Source organism: Lepisosteus oculatus, chromosome 1, assembly GCF_040954835.1.
Source record: "Lepisosteus oculatus isolate fLepOcu1 chromosome 1, fLepOcu1.hap2, whole genome shotgun sequence".
Lineage (NCBI taxonomy): Eukaryota > Metazoa > Chordata > Actinopteri > Semionotiformes > Lepisosteidae > Lepisosteus > Lepisosteus oculatus.
The window spans coordinates 14,511,830-14,535,010 of NC_090696.1; the positions used below are offsets into that span (position 1 = coordinate 14,511,830).

The 23,181-nt window shown below is 43.0% G+C and overlaps 1 protein-coding gene and 1 non-coding gene across 2 annotated transcripts in view; one reads left to right on the top strand and one right to left on the bottom strand.

The window, feature by feature from the left end:
* Positions 1 to 2,971: 2,971 nt before the first annotated feature.
* On the bottom strand, positions 2,972 to 3,088 carry LOC138241459 (U5 spliceosomal RNA). The gene has a single exon (XR_011190687.1). It is a non-coding gene; the product is annotated as a U5 spliceosomal RNA (small nuclear RNA).
* Positions 3,089 to 3,765: 677 nt separating this feature from the next.
* Positions 3,766 to 23,181, top strand: part of sarnp (SAP domain containing ribonucleoprotein) — a 32,467-nt gene continuing 13,051 nt past the window's right edge. Inside the window, exons 1-9 of the mRNA XM_006629297.3 lie at positions 3,766 to 3,875; positions 5,623 to 5,722; positions 8,071 to 8,117; positions 8,976 to 9,049; positions 9,982 to 10,033; positions 10,647 to 10,720; positions 11,002 to 11,030; positions 11,279 to 11,304; positions 11,701 to 11,769. Of these exons, the coding sequence (XP_006629360.1) occupies positions 3,843 to 3,875; positions 5,623 to 5,722; positions 8,071 to 8,117; positions 8,976 to 9,049; positions 9,982 to 10,033; positions 10,647 to 10,720; positions 11,002 to 11,030; positions 11,279 to 11,304; positions 11,701 to 11,769 (504 nt within the window). The 5' untranslated portion in view covers positions 3,766 to 3,842. The remainder of the gene's footprint in view (positions 3,876 to 5,622; positions 5,723 to 8,070; positions 8,118 to 8,975; positions 9,050 to 9,981; positions 10,034 to 10,646; positions 10,721 to 11,001; positions 11,031 to 11,278; positions 11,305 to 11,700; positions 11,770 to 23,181) is intronic.

A 23,181-nucleotide genomic window follows, 5' to 3' on the forward strand; every position in this document is an offset into this window, starting at 1 on the left:
AAATTGTTTAGATTTAGATTTTGTGGCACAGGGGTGATAGCAGCAGTTTTGAGAACCACTGGTACAACACCAGTGCCCAAGGATTCATGTATTATATTGAGGACAACGGGGCAGAGAGAAGTGAAAACAGCACTGAAATGAAGTGGTGGGGACGGGATCTACAGTAATGTATGGGTGGTGGGTTTCATCTGTTTCGAAGGCCTTTTTTCAACTATTTCCAACCGCCTCTCTGGCGGTTTGGATGGCTTTCCTCTTGCTCACCCCTGTTACGTCCAAAAGACACAGAGGGACTGGCCTGCAAGTCCTCTGCAGCCCCCCCCCGACGGGCTCACCCCCTCCCACAGCGCAGACCTACCAGGTCTTCATGTCTGACTCCCTCCTTCCGCCAGCCTCCAGCGGGGACCTGTCCGCTCTGGCACGGCCGGCTGCCGAGATGCTTCACACAGCAATACAACGTCCAGCCCGAGTGCGGTCAGGGGCCCACCTGTCTTGCCGTTGCCAAGGAGACCCGCCGATACTTTGCACAGCGGACGCGGCTGCTGACCGGCTCTGACGGATTCGGTGGCCTGGTGATGTTTGCTGTCGTTGATATCCCCGCTAATAGCGTCCGCCAAGGGCTTCAGCCCCCGGTCGCGCTGCCACCGATAGCAGCCTTCTCCAAGGGCTTTCGGGCAACAGTCGAGGGCGTGCTCCAGTGGCCCTCACCCCTGGCACAAAGGGCATGCCGGCAAGCCGCCTCTGCCCCAACAGGAGAGACACCAGGAAGCAGTAAAGGTTTATTCCGTGCTGAAAAGTGACACCCAGAGAAGGCTCCACAGCTGAAACGTTGTGTTTCTTTTCGTCTCTTTTCTCCTCTTCTAACTAGCAAGACCTTATGTTAAATATGCAACTTTATGGGAAAGCAGAGGCTGATGTGTAGGAGTGATATGCTGCCAAGACTTGGTGCGAGTTAGAAGTCTAGTTGTCAAGTTTTGGCCATAATGCTAGTTGTTTAGAAGAGAGTGAGGAAAACCACAGAGTAAGGAGTGGCGGGGATCAAGCCTCTGTGTTTTAAATGAATCATGCAGTCAGCGTCGGACGTTTGTAAAAGAATCGTGAAAGAATGCATTATTTGCAGACTTGAAATTGTAAAAGAAAATAGGGGCCAGTAGGGGGCGCTCACCCTGCGGTCTGTGTGGATTCCAGTGCCCCAGTTTAGTGACGGGACGCTGTGCTGTAAAAAAGCCCTCTCCTTCAGCTGACGCATGAAACAGCGCTTCTGACTTCTTTAAAACGCCTAATTGTTTCTCGAAAAGAATAGAGGTAGGTATTCAAACCAAACTCCCCACTAATCTTGACAATCAACATATAGGAACAGGCTAGTTTTTGTTCTTTATATCGCCAATACACATGATTATTGGACTAATGATAATACTGTGGCTTTAAACTTGCGTAAAATAAGAAATAGCATTTTATACTAACTCACGCTCTGGAAGACATCATGCCTGGTCCCGGTACCAAAGAAAGGGCGCCCCTCTGTCCTCAACGACTACAGACCAGTTGCACTGACTTCTCACATCATGAAGACACTGGAGAGGCTGGTTTTATCCCACTGGAGACCCCTGGTCAGCTCATCACTGGACACCCTACAGTTTGCCTACCAGCCCAATGTTGGTGTGGAGGAAGCGATCATCTACATGCTGCAAAGGGCCTACTCACACCTGGACAGGGCTGGCAACACTGTAAGAATCATGTTTTTCGACTTCTCCAGTGCCTTCAATACCATCCAGCCCTTACTTCTAAGGAGGAAGCTGGAGGAGATGCAAGCCTCCTCGACCTCGTGGATCACTGACTACCTGACAGGCAGACCACAGTCTGTGAGACTTCAGAACTGTGTGTCTGAACAGGTAGTGAGTAACACAGGGGCACCTCAAGGGACAGTTCTTTCTCCATTCCTCTTCACCCTCTATACTTTGGACTTTAAGTGCAACTCAAAGTCATGCCACCTGCAGAAGTTCTCAGATGACTCTGCAATTGTGGGATGTATCAAGGGTGAGCAGGAGGAGGAGTACAGAGGACTGGTCAGCAGCTTTGTGGAGTGGTGTGGGGTGAACTACTTGGAACTGAATGTAACAAAGACAAAGGAACTGGTGGTTGATTTCAGGAGGAAAAAGGTCAAACCTACTCTTGTCTACATCCATGGGAGTGGCGTGGAGATGGTGGACTCGTACAAGGACCTGGGAGTGCACATCGACGATAGACTGGAATGGTCTAAGAACATCGAGGCCATCTATAAGAAGGGACAGAGCTGACTTTACTTCTTGAGGAGGCTCAGGTCCTTCAATGTGTGTAGTAAGATGCTGCACATGTTTTATCAGTCGGTGGTAGCGAGTGCCATTTTCTACGCAGTGGTGTGCTGGGGCTCTGGGATTAGAGCAGTGGATTCCAAAAAGCTGAACAAGCTCATCAGGAGAGCAAGCTCTGTCATTGGGTCTGACCTGGACCCCTTGGAGGTAGTGGCTGAGAGGAGAATGATGTCCAAACTAGAGACCATCATGGACAACTTCTCCCATCCCCTCTATGACAGGCTTGCAGGAATGAAGAGCCCGTTCAGCAATAGACTGATTCATCCACGGTGCGACAGGGAGCGCTACAGGAGGTCATTCTTGCCTTCTGCCATTAGACTGTACTACTGCTACATCTGTTCTCTTTCTCTTTCTTTTTCCCGTTTACAACCATTTTTTGTGCAATACATCTATATTTATATTCATATGTCTGATACGATTTTCTGTGTACTGTTCTAGTTTGTTCTTGTGTATCTGGACTGTGAGTAACTCTTGTATTGTGTTGTATGTATTGTACTATTATTAAACATTTCGTTATACTGTGACGGCGTTGTATTTATTTAACTGCTGTTGTACTGCAGCTTTCCTCACAGATTCAATAAAGTATCTATCTGTTAAATAAGTTCTGATTTTTTACCAGTATTGGAAGCCCCGCCGTGAGGCAGGGCGATCAAAAAATTAGTTTAGACTCATAATGTTCCTCTCCACGGAAATCTTTAGTAAAAGGCGAAAGATTTATACGATCTGAAGAGAAACCAGAGTGTACTGAAATTGCTCTCTGTGCCTCGGCGACCAGCTTCAGCAGCTGATATTACAGGGTCATGGTTAGACAATATGGGACGTTATGAAAAGTCCAGTTTTCCACGGCTGATACACGAAGACATTACTGCTGTAACCCCCATTCCCTTTACCTTAAACTCATGTGTTTTTTGTTACTACATAGAAAAATTATAGCGTGTTATTCAGGACACAATGCACTCTGGGAAATATATGCAAATGAAGCTGAGCTAATCAGGCCGGTATGACTTCGAGAGGCTGAGTTGTTTTTAAAGTTTTTTTTTTAAATACAAAAATGGAAAATACAATAAATAGGGGTATATACATATAGTCACAACATTGTTAACATCAAGTGAATGAAACAAAAAAACTTTGTCCACAGTACAGAGGCTGAGTGGTATGCATTAGGGGGAATATACTTTATTGTGTAAAGTACTTAAGCGCCAAGTACTGTGTGCAATCGTGTTTATTTTATATGACGATATACAATAAATGAAAATATTTTTTGACTCGCAAGATGTAATATCATGCACCTAAACTAAATGTATGTGATTAATCTACTGACACGTTTGGAGAAATTCAATGTTTAATTTAAGGCTGAACGTCAGAGCATTAAACCTGACCCCATTCTGTAAAGACACTTGGAGATTCTCAGCCAATCCCCATCAGCGTCACTAACGCTGCAGTAAAGTCGAACGTGATTGGCTGTTTGTGAAGCAGCCGGAGAAGCATTGATTCAAGATGGCCGAGGTAGTGGAGCTTCATAAACTTAAGGTAAAAAAATATATAAATAAGCCTCGAAATTAGTGTGTAGCACTCACGCTTGAGTAATACGGCTTTCTGTAAAAAGTATCTTATCATTCTAGTAGGTTGGAGGATGAAGTAGGCTAGAGGTTTTTATAAGGAAGCTGCAATTCAAATCTCGCCCAGTCGAATGCTTACCAAACAGGTTTATGTTCAATTTAGGCTGAATGTGTACTGTATGTTTAACCAGTCGATTACTCCTGTGCTGTTTGCTTCCAGTTAAGCATGTGTTAGTATTTGGACTCTATAAATCAAATACTCTATAAACCATATACCAAATTCAGTTGTAATTTGCACTGCGCTTGGCGAAATACTGTAATATCGCACGCTGCTAGGATAAAGGCCTTCGGTGCAGAGCTTGCAGAAGACTGGAGAGACGCTCAGGGTTGTTACCTGGCCTGCTGATGTAGAAAAACATCAGACCTTTTTTATTTGACACTCCTGTTTTACCTGTGTATCGTATACACTGGCTGCGACCTACATCACATAAGAAAAACCAACCTTGTGTGTACGCGACCGATTGTAACAGATGAGCTTTGTTTTGCTTTCCAGGTTAAGAAGTACGTTTCACGTGTAGGTGGTTCTGTTTTTACCTGCATGCTGTTGCTTTGATACGCTTTCAGGATTCAGGATATGCGTTTCAAATAACGAACTTAATTTGTTGATCTTGTTCGTCGGTTTGAAGGGTTCACGTTCTTCATTCAAAGCGAGTCTGAAACAGCAGCCACTGTAAATCATACAGTTTGTTGTTCTGTATATCCGTCATTTGTGAAACCCTCAATTATCCCTTGTATGTCTTTCAATTGCACTGCTTACCGTTCTGTTCAAAACTACTCGCACAGCAATTAGTTACCATAAAGGTTTGGTTGAGCGACCTGCGAATGTTAAACACGAGGAGGCCTGTTCTTCCGGAGCCATTGCAGAGTTGATCTCCAAGTTCTGCATTTCTGAACGGCAGTTGATGCGGTCATGGCCCGTGCCCGAGATTCGCCCCAGGCAACTGCAGATTCAAAGCTATTAAATCCAGAACATCCTGCTTGTGGGAAACATGAGATGCTCACTATAAATGTGAGTCATCTGCAACTTCTTCTTAAACCACCCAAGGTACGAAAAGAGAACAATGGATGAAAATATTTCTGGTTGAATAATTTGGAATAATTACAAGTCACGGGTGCAGAACATTTACTGGTTTCGCCAAGAGTATGAGAGCAGTATTTTGGATCTGATGAAGATGCTCAATTGATCTTGTGACTGTGTCCCCTTCTATATCCCTCTCCCTTGGGTTCTGGGTTCTCTCACTGTTTTCTATGGGTATAGGAACTGCACTGTAGTGCTTCCTCTATTCAGAAAATTTCAAATTTTCTGTAAAACGATTTTTACTTTTTAGTAATTACTTTATTATTGCTTTTGTATCTAAAACAAAGGTAGTTTTCATTTATGCCATTACACTTAAGCTGTGTCAGTATACGTAGGCTGCAAAGGAACGGGTCAAAGCTCATTCAATGCTGAAGAGACGGACAATGTGAGTTCTTTTCCTTGCAGTGTGAAATAAGCTTTCACATGCTCCTTTGCAGTTACTTTTAAGTCTGGTGTGAAATGGTAGAAATGCCTGTCTTGGAGGGGGGGGGGCAGTGAAGTATATACCACAGGAGCCCTCCCTTGTCCAGAGTGATGAAATCGCCTGTGTTCCTCTCTCTCTCTCTCCCCCCCCCCCCAGCTAGCTGAGCTGAAGCAGGAGTGTGCAGCTCGGGGTCTGGAGGTCAAAGGTAACAAAAGTGATCTGATCAGCCGGCTGCAGGCTTACCTGGAGGAGCACGGTAAGACCACAGTCTCCCTCTGTCTCCTGGGTTCATTCCAGGCCAGTGCAAACACGGGCTGTGTCCCAGTTGTCGCCCTAAATCCTAAGCCCGTCCCCCCAAGTCCGCACTCCTGTGACGTAGAGCAAGTGTGGACTTCAGGTGCGTGAGTATTTGAGGAGCACCGTTAGAAAGAGTGAAGGGACACCCTTGCGTGACAGCACTCGCTGGTTACACAGCTCCGGGTCAGAACGCTTTCTGTTGACACTGCTTTTCCAGGGGCCAAGTGAAGTTCGGCAGATAATATTTTAAAAGAATTGTCCGTTCTGCTCTCGCAGCTTGATGAGATTGGATTTCATCTCGTCTGTCTCTGCACAAAAGTAGTGACACGCCGTTTTTCATTCTATGTTAAGCAGGCTCGACTCAAAATGGGCGAACTAAGGAAAACCTGGCAGTACCACTCTCTGTTTATTCAGGGCTTTGTACTACTAAATGTATTTCATCTCATATGTCACCAAAAATGTTCACTACTGAAATGACAGTACAAGGAACATAATTTGTTAATTCACATTCGTTCAAAGTAAGCGAAGGTCAACTTGACAATACCTCAAGGTTTTGTACTGTTAGATACGTGTGCTATTAAATATTCCATTTACAAAACACACAGCAGGTGAACAAATATTCATTAGTCGTGATGGGGTGGTGAAATAAAAGCTTTAGGTCTCGATTTCGTATCTTAAAATGCATACAGTAAGAATCTCAAATAGCCCAATGAATTTTTTTTGCATAAAATATTCTGAGTTTTAAAACTGTAAGTGCAATTTTATTAATGTGAATATTTTGTTCTCCATCGCTACTTCTCTCTGCTTTGATAGGCTAGAACATGAAACGTCACTCTTCCGCACGGAATTAGGGGTGATTCCCTTGAGTGAGGTCCACTCAGATGGACTTCAGAGATGGGTGCATTGGAGGCGCTCATGAGCACACTTGTCACGCACAAATTTAAAAATGAGACCCCCCTAAGCCTCTGCAGACTTTAATGCGCGTATGAAGGGTGCAAGTGTGCATATTGGGACATGGCCACACTCTTGAGTTATCATTTCATTTTTAATATTATTTCAAAGGAATTTTGTGTGAGATAAAGGGTTCACAAGCCATAATTGTTGAAAACCACACTCTTAGCAGATCTCTTGAAATTGGCAGTTGCTATAAACCTGAAAAATAAAGGATTTGGTTAAAATCAGAATGTATCATGCTTTCTTCCCGTGGTCAGAATATTTTCAGTTTTTTTGTTTGAAAATGTTCAGATGTAAAGATTGATATATTTGCTTAAAATTAGTAACAGCCGATTGACAAAGTTTTGCCAGTTTATGAACACTTTTCACAGCTGATTAAAAAATGTGTAGGTGCCATTCTGTCAAAGCTGTGCACCCCTAATGACGGAGCAAATATACTTTTTCATATCTAAGATTACTTTTAAAAGTGCTCTGCAAGATAACTCGTCAGTTTTTCTGAGTGGCAAATTAATTAAAGCTTTGTCCCATTGGGGAAATTTGTTTTACAGCACAGTCTCAGCAAAACACGACAGATAAAATTGTACCAACCAATAATTCAGTACAACACCCTCTGTTTCTGAAGGATTTGCCCAGAATATTTTGCTAATTATTTTGACTGATTTTCCCAGCCTATTACAGTCAGTGGTACTGATGTTACCAAACCAGCAAGTGAGACAGTATGTTAAAGCACCTTCAGTGAAGACTTGTAGAAAAGTGTTAGGATGGTTCTGTCTACCTTGAAATAGCTTAATTTCCTGAGGAAAAAAGATTCTCTGTTTTCTTTTTCTGTAAGTGGTGTCACAACATTTGTCCCAACTCAGTTTTTTTCTGTGACCAGTCCCAAGTACTTGTAGTCATTGAACATTTCTACAGTCTGACCGTTAATAACAGTAGGTTGGAGGGGTGTTGCATTTTTCCAAAAATCAATGACAACCTTTGTTTTTAAAACATTTAACTGCAGAGAGAACTTGTCACATTATTTCGTAAAGTCATTTAGAATGGTCCATGATCATTTTCTGGGTCCCTTAATAAGCTGACCAGGGCTGTGTCATCAGCAAATTTAATGAGATGTCTATTTGCGCGTTTGCTTTTGAAATAGTATTTAAAATGTACAATAAAGGGTACAAAACAGCTCTATGGTAGGGGTATGAGGGATCAGTGCACAGCAGTGTATTCATTACACTTCATTTGATGTAAGGTGAGGTCACCTGTGGTCGTTGTCTACATACATTTAGTGTTCGGGCAGTTCTGTCAATAAGTGTGCTTCCCTCTTTTGACTGTTGAAAACTCATTATAATATTTGTCTCTCTCCAGCTGAGGAAGAGGTGAATGAAGAGGAGGTACTTAGGGAGGAAGCAGAGGTACCACAAGCGTTTCCTTTTTTTAATTTGGAATTGCAAATTGCTTTACATCTTATGCCCTCTTGTTTAGTAACTGACCAGACAACAGGGTGTTTATTTGTAGCTGTGAAATGCTAATAAGCCCTAATAAAAGAGATATGTCAGTCCATAACTGCACATTTTTAGATTTATATTTTAGAGAGTTTTTCATGCTAGAAGCCTTACTATTTCTCAGGGTTACAGTCTGATATCTTGAAATGTTTAAAATGTGCAGACATATGTATCTTGGCTCCTAAGATAACAGGACATTTGTCATATGTTCACATTTAGCAAGTTTGCCGTGGACCCACACATGATGTCAAATAACACCCTTTCTGTAGAACTGGATAAATGTGATAAACATGTACGTTAATGTTTTCACAATGTTCAGGATTGTTTATCCTTATAAATATAAAAAAGTTTCATGTGATGCAGTAATTGAAACAGCAGTTGGTCTTGCAGTTACAACATTTTAATAATGTTGGTCCTGGTGTGTGTGATACCGTGTTGTTGCTTTTAAAGGAGAACTCCAGAAACGGCCATTTAGAGGTAGTTGTTTAAAGGGAAGAAGTGTTTAGATTCCCAGTGCTATCACATGGCCATGTAGCCCAGTGGAGTTTGGCAGTATGGGTGGTGTTTCCTCCGTATTGCTGAATTTTCTCCAGAGTTACGCAAAGATAGAGACTACTTTTTTTCTTGTGATATTGCTCCTTCCAGTCCAAGTTTAAACAACTACAAAATGATTGAAATAAGAAGTGGGCCCAGTTTAAGCACAGAGCATGATGGGGGGGGAAAGGAGTCGTCTGTGTACTGAGGCGCATCCCTTGTCTTTCTGCCTAGGAGGAAGTGCCCAAAGCAGAGGATCCTCCCCCAGAGAAGCCAGCGAGGCAGCTGACTCCTGAGCCTGTGCAAGAGTAAGCACCTGCACTTTTATTTCATTTACAGGCAGCCCTTTCAGATATGCAATTTTCTCGCCTTGCAATTCAGGTGAAAGTGGGTTTAAAGTTGCTGGGTAAAATGTATTAAACAAATGCACACTGCCGCAGACATTGTCACTCCAATGTTATCCTCTAATTTACTCTATCTAGTTTGTTACTTTTAAGACCTTGTCTCTTCTCTCAGTGTGAGAGCACTGTTTCACCATTTCACTTGCATAGCTTTCCTCATAATCTGTCCTTGTCTGTGACACTTTTAAATTTAGCTTTTGCTGTGGCTGTAACTACATTAGATTAGACCTCTTCATAAACGTTTCCTATCTGTAGGCTGTCAGAATGAACTTGTAAATGAGCAGTTTATCCCAGTCAGTGAAATGACCAGAAATAAAGCCACATTTGTGTTCTACTTAAGCTACTGAAAATATATTTAATGCATCTGCATGTAAACCCAAAGCACTGTATTTTTCTGTTTAAAAAACACTTGTTTTTTAAACACTTGAAAGCTGAAGAATCCTATGTGTACTCAATGACCAGGAGAGGGCAGTCAAGCTCTGCCTGTGGATGGTTTTCCAGGGCATATCCTACATCTTGCTTTGATTATGTAGTTCAGCCACACCTGGGGAAAAAAGCAAGAGAATCCTGTGAAGAAGCCAGGTCCTGAAAGACTATAGATATACAGTTATTATTGCCAAAATGTGTGGTCTCTTACTGGTGCCTCCTGCTGTCATATATTGTAATTTACCTATTCGGTTATTAAAAGTTAATGACTCCCCACCACCCTAATTCTTCAGGAATACTGGGGGAAGAAAACTGCACTTCATCTTCCCAATGTATTCAAATTGTGTTGAAATTGGGTTTAAAGCCATGTTTCATGCCGTTTCCTCAATTTAACCCAGACTCTTTATTTGCAGGACAGTGGAGAAGAAGGTGGTGAAGATTTCTCCGCCAGTCTCTCTGGATGAGGTAGTGATCTTAGGCCACCGTTGGCTCTGCTTTCTAACTTTTTTCAGGGTCATATTTAATGGTGTTTATATGTTCAGTATGTAGCTTATTTTTACACCCAGGGGAGTCCTTGTCAGTGACTATGAACTGTCTCTGTCTGCAAACTCATCATGGAGAACATAGTTTTCAAGGTGTCCACCATGACCACAGTATATTTTTAGCCCTGGTTTATACAGATTCACTCAGCTTCGTGTTATATTCAGAATTATGTACAATAATTATTGCAGGCAGAGAATGGCAAATGGTATTTTGTACGTAAAAAACAGGCTTTTTTATTATAGAGCGGGAAAGTGGTTCTTTCCCCCCTGTGATGGATAAATCATTGAATGTTGCCTTGGAAATGTGAGCTAACGCCTTGCCTTGTCTGTACGTGCTGTGAGGTTCTCTTCCGGCCCTATTTGGTCACAGATCCCCTGTAGGAGTGAAACAACGAACACATAGTCTGGAAGTTTACAGTGTGAGCAAACAATCCTAGCTGTCTCACTTAGCTACATCGGCGGTCGAAGACTTTTCCATTCTCTCTCTCTCCTTGGTCGCTCTGCCGTTTAACAAAGATTTTTTTCTGTCGACTCAGAGGCTGCAGAAGAGGGCAGAGCGCTTCAACGTGCCTGCGACCGGCGAGAGCAAGAAGGCCGCCCGCGCTGCCAGGTAACGCCCCACCTGGGGAAGTCTCTGCACTCAGGCGCCGAGCGGAGCGGGAGAAACCCCTCCATACTAAAAGCAGTGGCTGCTGTGGTTCAGTACTGTTCCTGTGCAGAGGTGCAGAAAAAGGTGTTTTAGTTCTGCTAAGCATCCCGCTGTGCAAGCACAATTTTCACTTGCAATCCCGCTGATCCAGTGTAGTCCTCTCTGATTCTCTCCTGACTGACATGACACGCTGGGATGCTGCCACATAGAAGTGTATTCACTTGTTCCCTTTAATCTTGCAGGTTCGGTTTACCTATCGTTCCTCCAACCGGTGAGTCATACAGAATTGTTTCCTGTTTAAAGCTAAAGACCAATACATTGTGGACTGTATGTGAAGGCTTTGGCTTAGTTTTAATACAGAATTACTCAGATTTGAAATTGATGTTTTGAATTATGTTTAAGGTTTTAATTACTTTCAAATGTTGGAAATGCATAAGAAGCTGCTTACCTAAATATTTTATTTTAACCTTCGTTTTGTTGAGCAGTCAAATAAAATCTTTTAACCATTTTGTCTTTTAGGGACTTCGGCGAGCAGCAAGCCAGCTGTAAGTATGAAACAGGACCTGATTGATTCACTTTTTGAACTCCATTAATTCATCGTATTCAGTCTTGTGTAGATTTGTATGATATTTCAACTTTGATTTGCAAAACTGTTGCCCTTGGTTTACCCAGAACTTATACATTTTTCCTTCACATGTTCTCTTTGTCCTGATGGATTTCTGAAAATGTTTTTTGCAACATTGAGCTTTTAAATTGTCCTGCGTTTTATCTACAGTATCTTACATATGCGAAAAGACACATTCCTAATGCAAGAAATTGTATAGGGCTAATAAAGAAACATTATAAACATTATTATAACATTATATTATGGCAGTGTGTCCTGCTTTGTGTATTGGGCACTAAAAGTAAAAATAACCATCCTCCTCGTTCTGTATTCTTAGGTCAACGTTGATGTACTGAAAAAGAGAGCTCAGAGGTTCGGCATGAATGTCTCATCCCTCTCCAAGAAGGTAGGACCCTTTGGCTTCTATGACCCTCCTTTACCAGCAATATGACAGTCTGAGAACAAACCTCTGCATTGGATGGTTGCAGCAAGAAGTGCATGGTGCAAGTTATCAACGGGGCGATGTTTAAGTTGCGGATGATAATTTATCATCATTTTCCTTATCCTTATCTTCCTTTCTGGATTGTGTGTTAATTTTGCGTGTGTTAAAGATGCAACTTCCTGGAGTATTTCCAATATATCAGAAGTTCCCCCCCCCCCCCCCCCTTAAATCTTGTACGCGAAGCACAGAATGACCGTTACAGAGGCTGGACTTCTTTAGCGGCTGGTTTCAAGCCAAATACTTTGTGCTATACCTCTGTAAGCCTTGCATTCAGATGCCCCCTTCTCCCGCGATCGCAGGAGCAGTGTGAAACTGGCCTGAACCTGGAGCTCTCCTTGTGGCTGTCAGGATCCCTGCAGAGCTTGAGATGTGCAACCTCTTAGGGGTGGCGTGAGCATTCATTTTCTTATCGGGGGTTCTGTGGAGAAAACCTTTCCCCAGTGATTCGTTACTTGGCCGTGCTGCTGGTGTGAGATGGCATTCTGTCAGCACGGCCCTCGCCTCCATGGCCCCTCTCCATTTGATTATTTTTTTTTCTGCAACGGAAACGGCGAGCCACGGGGGGGCAGATATAATAGCCCCTGGTTGGTGGGGGGGGGTGGCTCTCTGAGCGTGCCGGGGAGCCAGCTTTGTGTGCCGGCGGAAGTGCCTGGCACGGAGCTCCCTGGGAGGCGGGTTGCGTAATGCAACGGCAGTCCGCTCGCCGCGCGGATGCAAGCACCCCTCCCCTCTGCCCTCCCTCCAGAGATCCCGGCCCTGGGGGGGGGTTGGGGAGGGGGAGGGAGGGCGCCGTTAGGGGGCTATTAACGGATGGTGACCGTGGCTCTGCTATTTTAGAAATCCAGTACAGAGGCGTGATGTGCGCTGAATAATGACATCCTGGAACGGCCTCCGTCCAGAAACAGGGCTTAAAGGAGCAGTGTGCCATAAGCTTTAGGAGTATCGGAAGGCTGGGGCTGTTGAGTTTGCCTTTAGATTTAGGGATTTCTACGGCTCTTTAATCCCCCTCCAGAAAGGCCTCCTGTCACCCTGAGCTTTCATTTCGAAGGACTGTAGGTGCTTTTGGAGTTGTGTGTTTTCCACCTTTCCCATTGCAAAGTGGTTGTGGGTGATCTGCATGCAGGGTCTCCTAGGTCTTCAGGCTACGCGGTTCTCCCGTTCTGTCAGTCGTTGATTTCCATGTAAAAAGAGCATTGGAATTGCTGAATTCTGCCGTTACAGTTTTATAATATTCTCAATCCTGATGATCCGAACGTAGGGGGACAGAACAGTTGTTTGCACTTCTTAGCACTGTCTGGAGTGGGGAGTTTCTGAAGGTGTTGCTCACGCCTTAGGGAATTAACAGCTTTGTGCGGTCTTCACAGTGAGAGGCCAGCTGCTGTAGAGTCATGAACTGAAGTAGTAAAAAAGATGGGTTATCCCGATGCAAAGCTTTTAATTTTCTTGTTGCAGTGTGACATTCCATTTTCGAAGTCCATTGCATTGTAGATATGCAATGAAAACTAGTGCTGCTTTGCAATTGAACTATTAAGTGCTGCTTCCTTCTTGTACTATAAGGCTTGTCCGCTTGCTTTCGCCTCAGAACCAAATGTAATTGCTCCACATGGCTGTCCAATACAAGAGATTTGTACAGTGGTTGGTTTATGTAGCTGTAGTTTTATCATTTGAATTATGTGCTGGCTTCTTCCAGCCTTTAGTTTGTGTAATCATGTTGTGATCATGTAACCCAGAGGTCCTCAGACTGCTGTCCTGCTGGTCCACTCCACTACACCTGTATGTTACTCAAGAGTGGGTCCAACAAATCTTAAGATGCAAATATATCACTATTTAACAGAAGATAATATTTTCTTCACCAGTTCAGTTTTTACAATAGCCTAACACTTATTAAATCTGAGTTGGAGCAGAGTGCACTGCACAGAGGTCATCTTACCTGTCTGAACTACTGTTATCTGTGCCCTTGTGATCCCTGTCATACAGCAAGTCTGTCGTAAGTCTTGGGTACTCCCCTGAATCCACTGTCCCATGGCTGAGACACTGGTAGGAATTTACACGTAATTAATGATTGAATTGCAAAACTGCTAAATTTAAGGTACACCAAAAGGCATCTTTGAAGACTGAGGAGGCTATGCTGATGATAATCACTGGCAGTGTGCCTTTATACAGGCAGTTGCGGCAGTGTGCCCTGCTGCAGGGTAAGCCATGGTGGTGCGTGGTGTTCTCCAGCAGCTCCCTGTTCCTCTGCATCTGTGGCTCTCGGGTAGCAAGGAAATGCAATAGTGAATCGCTTTGGACTGTTAGCTCTGCGTGTGACAGCTGGAGGGAGGCAGATGAATGAGGACTGTTGTGGAAAAGATATGGTTTTCTATGACAATGGTTTACACAATAGTTCGTTCCACGGATGGAAAACCTTTTTCTTTCGCTCAAGAAAATTAATGGAGTCATTCAATTCCAGTAAACCAAGCTTCGGTTATTCCCAGTTTAGAAAGTACAAATCATGTAGACACTTGAAAAGTGTAAGCTTTGTTTTTTTTTTAAGCAAGCACCCTTTGGCACAGACGGTTCTTATAGTGTTGCTCGTCTCTTTAGTATGTGAAATCGATGCAGAATCTGTAGGAGAGCCAACACAAGGTCAGCCTGGCAGCGTAAGAAGAAAACGGGGAAAAACCCAGGCTCCTGAGATGCTGGGTCTTTTTTTTTTGATATAAGATTAATCTGTTCCTTCGAAGTGATAAGGATGATGTGAAAACGCACACAAAAGAAGAAAACGGGTGACAATAAAGTAAGAGCTCTTTCTTTCCCTGTGCTGCCCTGTTCTGTTTCAGTTTATTGGAATTGAGAAACAGCTGTAACCGAAAGCCAATAGAGGGGGTGTACATACACCAGATTTTGTTCAATTCCCCAAACGTCCCCACGCCCCCCAGCTACTGATGCAGAGTGTCCCTGAATGGGGCTCTCTGGTCAAGGATGATAAGTAGTGACAGGGCAGAGAATGGTTCTGGCAGCCATGGAAATTGTTACAGAGAGGGACTGTCACCCTGGCCAACCCCCTTGAAGGAAGAATAGCGCCCCAGATGAGCTGGTACACCTCAAGCTTTTGTGCTGCTCTGCTAGGCAAGGCCAGAGCAGGCGACAGGGCAGCTCCAGCCCTTATTGTTTGAGCACATTTCTAAAAAAATTAAAGCCCTGTATTTTCCTGTAATGACTCACACTCTTTGTTGCCTTACTAATGAAAATATATAGTATTCCCTTCAGTGCTGCTGTTTTTGTTAGCATGAGGCAGTCAGGCGACTGAATGCCGAAATCCGGGCAGAATCCTTTTCTGCCGTTTTTTTCCTCCATCAGGTTTTAAGGATTTGAAAAAAGCCTGCTTCCCAACAAAGAATTAACCTGTGCCTAACTTTAATGTGGCAACTTGTGAATCGCATGTAGCATTGAACTCGCTTTGTCTTTTGTCGCTGTTCACTGTTGTTTGTTACACTGGTGTGCCACGTTCCTTTCCTCCAATAGTGGCCGTGTGGCCTCAGTGAGGCACCCACCTTCGGCGCAAGCTGGAGAAAATAAACAGCTGCTGCAGCAGAGAGGCCCTAATGTGTTAAGTTTCCCATGGTGGAGAAACCGCTCTGCTCTCACTGGTTAAATAAGGATCTCTTAAAGCAGCTTGGCACTGTTAATCATTTTCTTTTCCTTTCTCTTTTTAACCCCTTTTTTATTTGGGGAGGGTGGGGGCGCGCGCACACACACAATTTGCTCCCCTCTTGTACCGTGCTCGTCCAAGAAGAAGCCCATTGTTTGCAAGTGAAAGGCCCTTGTTTCAGCTGTGTAGCTAAATCAAGAGCTCCTCCTGGACAATGAGAGTGCGGTGCCTCACTCCCAGATTGTGCCATTGGAATTGCAGCGAGGAATTAACTCTGTCCCCATTGTTGTTTAAGCACCCCCCCCTCCACACACACACACACACACACACACACACACACACCACTCCTCTCCTCTGCTCTGCTCTGCTCTTGCCCCCCCTCCTTCATGCTGCGCTCCTGCTCGGTCAAGTGATCTCACCCCCCTTTTCTTCTAAAAACTAAAGAGCGGAAAAAAAGAGGGAGGGGGATTTTTATTCTTCGTTTCACCCCCCTTCGAGAAGGCATGCCTGTCCATCTCTGTTTTTTTTTTTTTTAAATGGTCTAAATTGAGATTAGCCTTGAACGTCCGTGAATTTTGAAGGCCCAGGTCAAAAGCTGCAGTTTATTCATTTTAGTCCTACATGGACCTAACCTGGCTGGCTTCATTGAAGATTTTGTTCAGCTGGGTCCCCCTCGAGTGTAACAGCCCTAAGTGTGGTCAGAGTTTTGCTGACAATATAGGCAATATAGGACCTTCTGTTGTCTCACCCATGGGTTCAGAGCTGCATGAACATATTTGATGGGATCATTTCTAATACCAGTATTAGGATAAGGGAGTTTCGTCTGTCCTGTGAACTGGAATCTCATGGGTGCTAAGGCACTGCTACACGAAACAGTCTGAATCCTTGTTGGTGGAGGGTGGAGCTGCTGATGACGAGTGCTTTTATTGAGTTACTTGTGAACCCTGAGCTGCCTTGTGTGTGAGAGTCTTACAGCTGGTTATCCTGAACTTGTGACAGTAAAGTGCTCACATGCATGTGCGGTGTCACATGTGGCCAGGAGTCATTGCAGATTTTCCTGTTTTTCTCACAGTGTCCTAAGGTAGTGCAGGGAGGACCGGTGCTTATCTCTGCAATTCAGCTTATCTGATAAGTGTGAACGTGATGTTACTTGAAAATAAGCTGGAGGAGGGTTAAGCAACTAAAAAGTTCAACATTGTGTTAAGATATTATTACAAACCACGAAACAGCATCCCGTAGCCTGTACATGTGCAGCACCTGATGCATCATGTCATGCTGTAGGCTGGTATTGGAATAGATTTGTCACATAACTTATTTGTTAACTTGTGGACAAAGTATTTCCATAGAATACAAAATATTCAGGGCACTTTATGCTGCATTTGTCTCTTTTATTTAACTTCTGTGTGTGTTACAAGTCATCAATTGGGTGATGTTTTTACAGAAATACAATATAATCTAGTCTTATTTCTCAGAAATTAACCAGCTATTTGTTATACACACAGAGATATAAAACACAAACAGTAGAATTATTACATTAATAATAAATATTACATATAAATATCAATCCATACATAGCCATTATGCACTACAACTTCAGGAATCCACACAGTTTACCAGAACCTGAAGGTTTACTTCCCCACAGTCATCTTCAGCCACTGTAATTGCACAATATCCCTTCATTTTTGCACACAATCGGATTGTGCTTACCCATAAACCTGTACCCCTCTTTTGTGAAATGAGGATGATTTGTTCTATGACTAAAGAAATAGAGGTGTTGATTACCAGGGATGATGAGACATAAGTGCCCAAGATATACACAGTCTTTACTATTGATCAAGCACGACAGTTGTAAGTGCACAGAGTCACAAATGAAGGATGGACATTGCTGGGCACTTGCATGTAAAAAAAGTATGAGATGAATGAGGAAGAGAGAGTCTTGTCTGTGCTGTGACAGCATGTTTGAACTGGAATCTCATGGGTCCAAAGTAAGCCTGCAGAAACTCTGAAATTTCAGATGACCAATAGGCTACATTGTACAGGAGTACTCCCATACTAGCAGACTGGTCAGCTGTTTTACAGAAAATACTGCAGTACAAGTAATCCCTTTTAGAAATGTTTTGTGTGCTCCTTGAGGTCTGTTTTCCATATGTGCAATATCACCATAGTTCTAGAAGAAATTGGTATACAGTCCAGTTTCCTGTTCAAACTCCACGTGAGAACATGGAAGAACATCGAGTGGAGTTGAGAGAACTGACAAAGCAAGCGTTTTCCTGTCTCATTGGAATAAAACTCTAGAGAGACAGATGCTGCCAGACAAACTGAATTGGAGGTCAAACAAAATAATCGAAATTCAGAAATAATGAACCAATAAAATGTATGGTGGTGTTTAAATCAGCTCAAATGTGATTGAAAAAATACTTTCTGAATTATTACGGATGAATTGGAAGTAGGGGTTCTGTTACTGTTGGGTCTGCATTTGCCCCCTGATCCGGGATTTGTTCTAAAAGCTAAAGCTCATGTGACCGTGCTGGACAGCTGGCCTCTTGCTCAGCGAGTCGGTGTGCAGAAGGATCGCACTGCCGATCCTTAACAGGGCCCCCTGTGAGGACGCGGGGGGGAATGCATCAAAAATACAGGTGAAAAAGAAATGTTAGGGGGTATTTGTTCATTTTGGATTGTGGGTCACACAGATTGTGGAAGTTCTGATGGAGAGGGGTTGTGAAGGAACTGTGTAGACCCTGATACTCAGCGACCCTCCTTTGCCCAGTCATCTGGTTTGATTCGTGCCTGCTGTGAAGCAAAATCTGTCCCTTTTGTTTGGGACATTGAAAGCAACTTGCACTTCTTTGCTATTCTTTCTGTGGATGATGTCACCGTGCACGATTCAGATGGTTAACCCAGTCCACTGCGGGAACTTGCAAGGTCTCCATACCATTGTACAAGACTTAAAGGTGAAGGCTGCAGTTGCACAAGTGTGCATTGGGTACATTATTTTTTTAAGCATTTTAAGAATTATTGATTTAAAATATCAGGAGTCTTGCTCCAATCTACTGCTGAGAGACCTGTGTAATATCTGTTAGGCATGCCACTGTAACAACTCTTCCAGCACTCTAGACTCCAGCAATTGGATAAATGTAGTTCATTATCGGCTCCCTTTGCTTTTGTTTTCTACCCAACAGTGACTTCCCTGTTGGGTTAATGTGTTGCATATGTTTTTAATTTGCTTATAGGTGCTACTGAATAAATAGTTCATTTTTATCCTATTTGTATCTGCCATAACCTCAGCTGACAGTCAGGGATCATTTTGTTATGAATGTTGCAGAAATTTAAATGCTAGTTGGCTTTGTCAGTCTTTGGTTTCAGTCTTTCCTTAATAATTTCAGCAATTTAATATTACCATTCCTCTACTCCTTATTTTTTATTTTAGAAATTCCATTTAAGGTTCACATCTGTGTTTTAGAGGCTGTAGATCCAAGAGGATTTGTAAGTATATTCTAGTAGATTTTGCTGCAGTTTGAAAAGGGAGTTTTTTGTGAGCAGCTGTATTTTGAGGGTATTGTTCTCACTCCTGTCCTGTCTAGAACGTCTACCTTAAACTGTTTCAAAATCAGGGATCATTTTGTTATGAATGTTGCAGAAATTTAAATGCTAGTTGGCTTTGTCAGTCTTTGGTTTCAGTCTTTCCTTAATAATTTCAGCAATTTAATATTACCATTCCTCTACTCCTTATTTCTTATTTTAGAAATTCCATTTAAGGTTCACATCTGTGTTTTAGAGGCTGTAGATCCAGGAGGATTTGTAAGTATATTCTAGTAGATTTTGCTGCAGTTTGAAAAGGGAGTTTTTTGTGAGCAGCTGTATTTTGAGGGTATTGTTCTCACTCCTGTCCTGTCTAGAACGTCTACCTTAAACTGTTTCAAAATCCGTGCTGTTGTTTCTCTGTCACCCCCATATTTGTATGGCAGTATATGGTCTTTAGGTATCACTGTTCATATCAAAATCTTTGACTCAGTTCTGTTTTTAATGCCGGGAAATAACTTTGATCCTGCTTCTGTTGTGAAAGTCTTAGCCTTGCATGTAAAGAGGACACTGTAAACCAGCTAGAGGGCAGTGTTCACCCACTGGAGAAAATACTCCTTTCATATTATAGTTAAATTACACAGAACGTGCCAGCTGTCCTCTTTCAAAGCTATAATATTCTTGAAGTAGGTGCTGTAGTCATGGAGGCTCTCTAGTTCAATCACGTTTTCATGTTATTGCAGTATATTGTTCATGTATTCTGGGTTAAGGTGTGTACCAAAGGTTAGAAATGATATTGTGCTTTAGAATCAACTTTCACATAGATACTTCAAAGAAGGCTTTTTGTATTTACACTTTTGAAGTTCAAACTTTTGTGGTAAACCAAAATATTGTCCCAGGTGTGCTCAGGCAATTATTACAAAACAGGGGAGAATTGAACACAGTTCGCAAGCTTGGGAGTCTCAGTGCAGTTGTAGAAGAAACTTCTTTGCGTTGAAATTCCTTGCTGATTCCTCCGTGCCTTTCTCTTTTCATGTTGTCTTTGGGAGCTGTCACAGTCTCCAAAGTTTATTCTTTCTCATTTTCTGTCAGCTCACTCGCCCACATCTTTAACTTGCCTCTGTTGCTGTGTTGTAACATGCTCTCTATTTCTTTGCTCTGTAATCCACATTCATTCATCACAGAAATGAGAAGAGGCATGCTCTCATGGTAATAACAGGAGCACATTTGTAATAAAGCAGTAACATTTATAAATGTTGAGTTGGGGCCGGAACTCATCTCTACCCCCCTCCTGTTAACATCATTTATTTTGAATTTATTGGAAAGTTGGTGTCTGGTCTCGTGCAGTCTCAGCTAGCACAAGACGTTTGTGACACACATCTGGAGTGTCCAGATGTAAGGATTATTACTATTATCTGTCATGTCAGTCTTTTAAATGCCTGTACACTAGTTTTGGCCAGCACTGCTGCTGGGGATGGTTATAGTGGAGTCCCAGTGTGCTGCTGGAGGACACTTGAGGTCTGTGACGCTTGCAGGAGCTGGATGTGCCACTCCAGTGTGGACAACTCCTCTGGACACCAGTGTTGAGTGCCTACAGAGGTCGTAAGTGCTCTGGGTCTCTTTGCTTAGTTGCTCCCAGAGTGAAGTGGGTACATGCTCACTCTCATGGTACTGGTAGCACAGAAGAAGAACAAGTCTGGTGAAGAACTTCTTCTTGTGCAGAACAACAACTCTGGTGACCACTAAGAAAATTCTGCTTTTGTGATTTATAAGAAATAGTCTATGGTTTAGAAAATAGCTCTGCGTTATTAGGGTGTCAGAATTACATCAAAACAGGAAAGCTTGCTTTAGTCAGTGGTAAAAAAAAGTGGTTTGCAACTGCATGATTTTGATAATAAAGCTCACCAGGAAATCTAGTTTAACTGCACACATTTTCAAATGCATCACCACCATAATCCGTTGGGGTTTGCGTTTGTGCAGCTGCTGTAAAATTTCATTTTCATGTGCTTGGGGAGAGTGTGTGATTGTCTTGGTTGTCTGAGTTGACTCATCTTCTACGAGTAGCTTCTTTCGTAGAAGAAACTGTTACAGGCTCAGGAAGAGGAAAATGTTTTTGTGTGTGCACAAAGGCTTTGCAGGATAGTAAAAATCTTTTTTTACAGAATATTATGGTAAAATCCTATTTTATCTTAAAAGAGAAAAAATGTTAATCATTAAACTGCATTAATAATTTTCTAAAAAAACATTTAATCTTAACTATCACATTATATTTTTCTCCTCAGCTCTGAAAGTCATGTTAGATAAAATTAGATCTAATTTTACACTTATAGATAAGTGTCCACCTGATCTGTATTCCTCTTCCGTGTGTCTTGTTAAATAGAAACACTTGCAAGATGCATGTTCATATTACTGTCGTAACTGAAGATTTAGTGACTACAAAAAGTTACAATGATCAACAGTGCATAGAGAGGTGCTGTGAGGAGAAAGATCAGCTGTCAGAAATCTTGTCACTGTGAGAGAGTGCCGAGGCTCATTACTCCTGACTGTAGCAAGCCTTGCTCTCAATACAAGAATCAGCAGCCTGGAGTCCCTGTCATCACCAGTTATAAAAACCCTGATATAGTGGCAAGGACTTTGCAGGCTAAGAAATGTTGGGATTTATGCAAACAGAATAGTACTGTTAGAGTTGTTGCTAAAGGTTAGAGCCTTATTGTTTCAAATCTGCAGTGAGCAGTTTACTTTTTCCTCATGCAAGAAAATCAGTATGCCTTTAAACTTCAACAAGCCCTAATTAAAATAAATGAAAAGGACAGTTTAGGGGTTAGTTTATTAGCACCCAGTCCGGCCAAGCTGTTTGTCTCTTTACTGAATTGTAAATAAAGAGGTGTGTGTGTGTGGAGGGGGTGATAGATAGACCATTTGCCAGAACAAACTGGTATGATCAGTGCAGCACGTTAATAAAAAAGGAGCTGGCAGGGGTAGTTGAGCTCTTATTAATGAGCTGAGATCCACCTCCCGCTCGGCTTTAGGGGGTGGGGTGGGGGTGCAGCACCGTGACTTCTGCCCCCAGAAATGAATGAACCCCTCCAAGATGATTTAGCTGCCTCTCCCAGCCGCTGCCCTGCTGCAATCAGAGAGGGTTTATCAGGGCTGTGCAGCGCTGCAGCTGGAGTCTGCTCTGGGCCACTCGCACATAATAAAACAGGCCCCTGGGACCAGCACTCAAACACAATTGCGCGTGGGTGCGGGCATCAAAATGCAATTAATGAGAAGGGACTCCTGATGCCGTATCTCAGTGTGGCTGTTGAAGGCGATTCCCATCCCCACAAGCACGCACACCACCTCTCCTATAATAACGTGCTTTTTTTCCCCAAGCGTATCAATTCTGACTCTATTCTAGATTTTTTTTTAAAAGAGCCCTTTTGTTGTGTATCGTCTTTTGAACTAAACGGACGGAGGGGGTTGGCTAGTTGGTTGATCAGGGCAGCTTGATGCCATGAATATAAACAAAACATTTTGGTGTTTTCGTGCGTAGGCAGTTTTTGATAGTGATCCCCCCCCACCCAGATCTCCTCCTAAGCCTGTGATTGTCAAGGGTGTCATGGCCACAGCAGTGAAGTGAAGCACAGGGCACTTGAGGGCGTCATCACTGTTAAGATGGATGGGAGAGGGGCTGTGCTGAGAGAGTACCTGCCAGGCCTGGGCTTGAACGTGCCTTGACAGGACTGGATCCTGATCGGCCCGTATTGGCTCTCGGTTAGATCTGCAGTCAAGCTGGGTAAATCTGACCCCACCTTGCTTCACAGGTCTCCTGCTTTTAAAGGCGTGCGCCTTGCGGTGTGATTTCTTTTTGTTCACGCTACATTTTTTTTTCTTTGTGAGTTTTTCTAAAGCCGGGTGAGCAGGCACTTACTCAGTCCTCCGGGTCTAGTTCTGTCGTGTCAGAGGTCACGCTGCAGAAATGTGTTCCAGGCGCAGAGATCAGAGTGACGGCGTTGTTTGGTTATTTCAGGTTTTCGCGGTTAAGGAATGTCAACACTGTCGTCCCAGTGTCGGCAAAAATGATGTGAAAAATATAATGTTAAGGCAAATATAGGTGTAACTTCCAAAAATGTCAAATGGAATTGTTAACCTGATCTTAAGTCCTTGGCTTTAGTTATTTG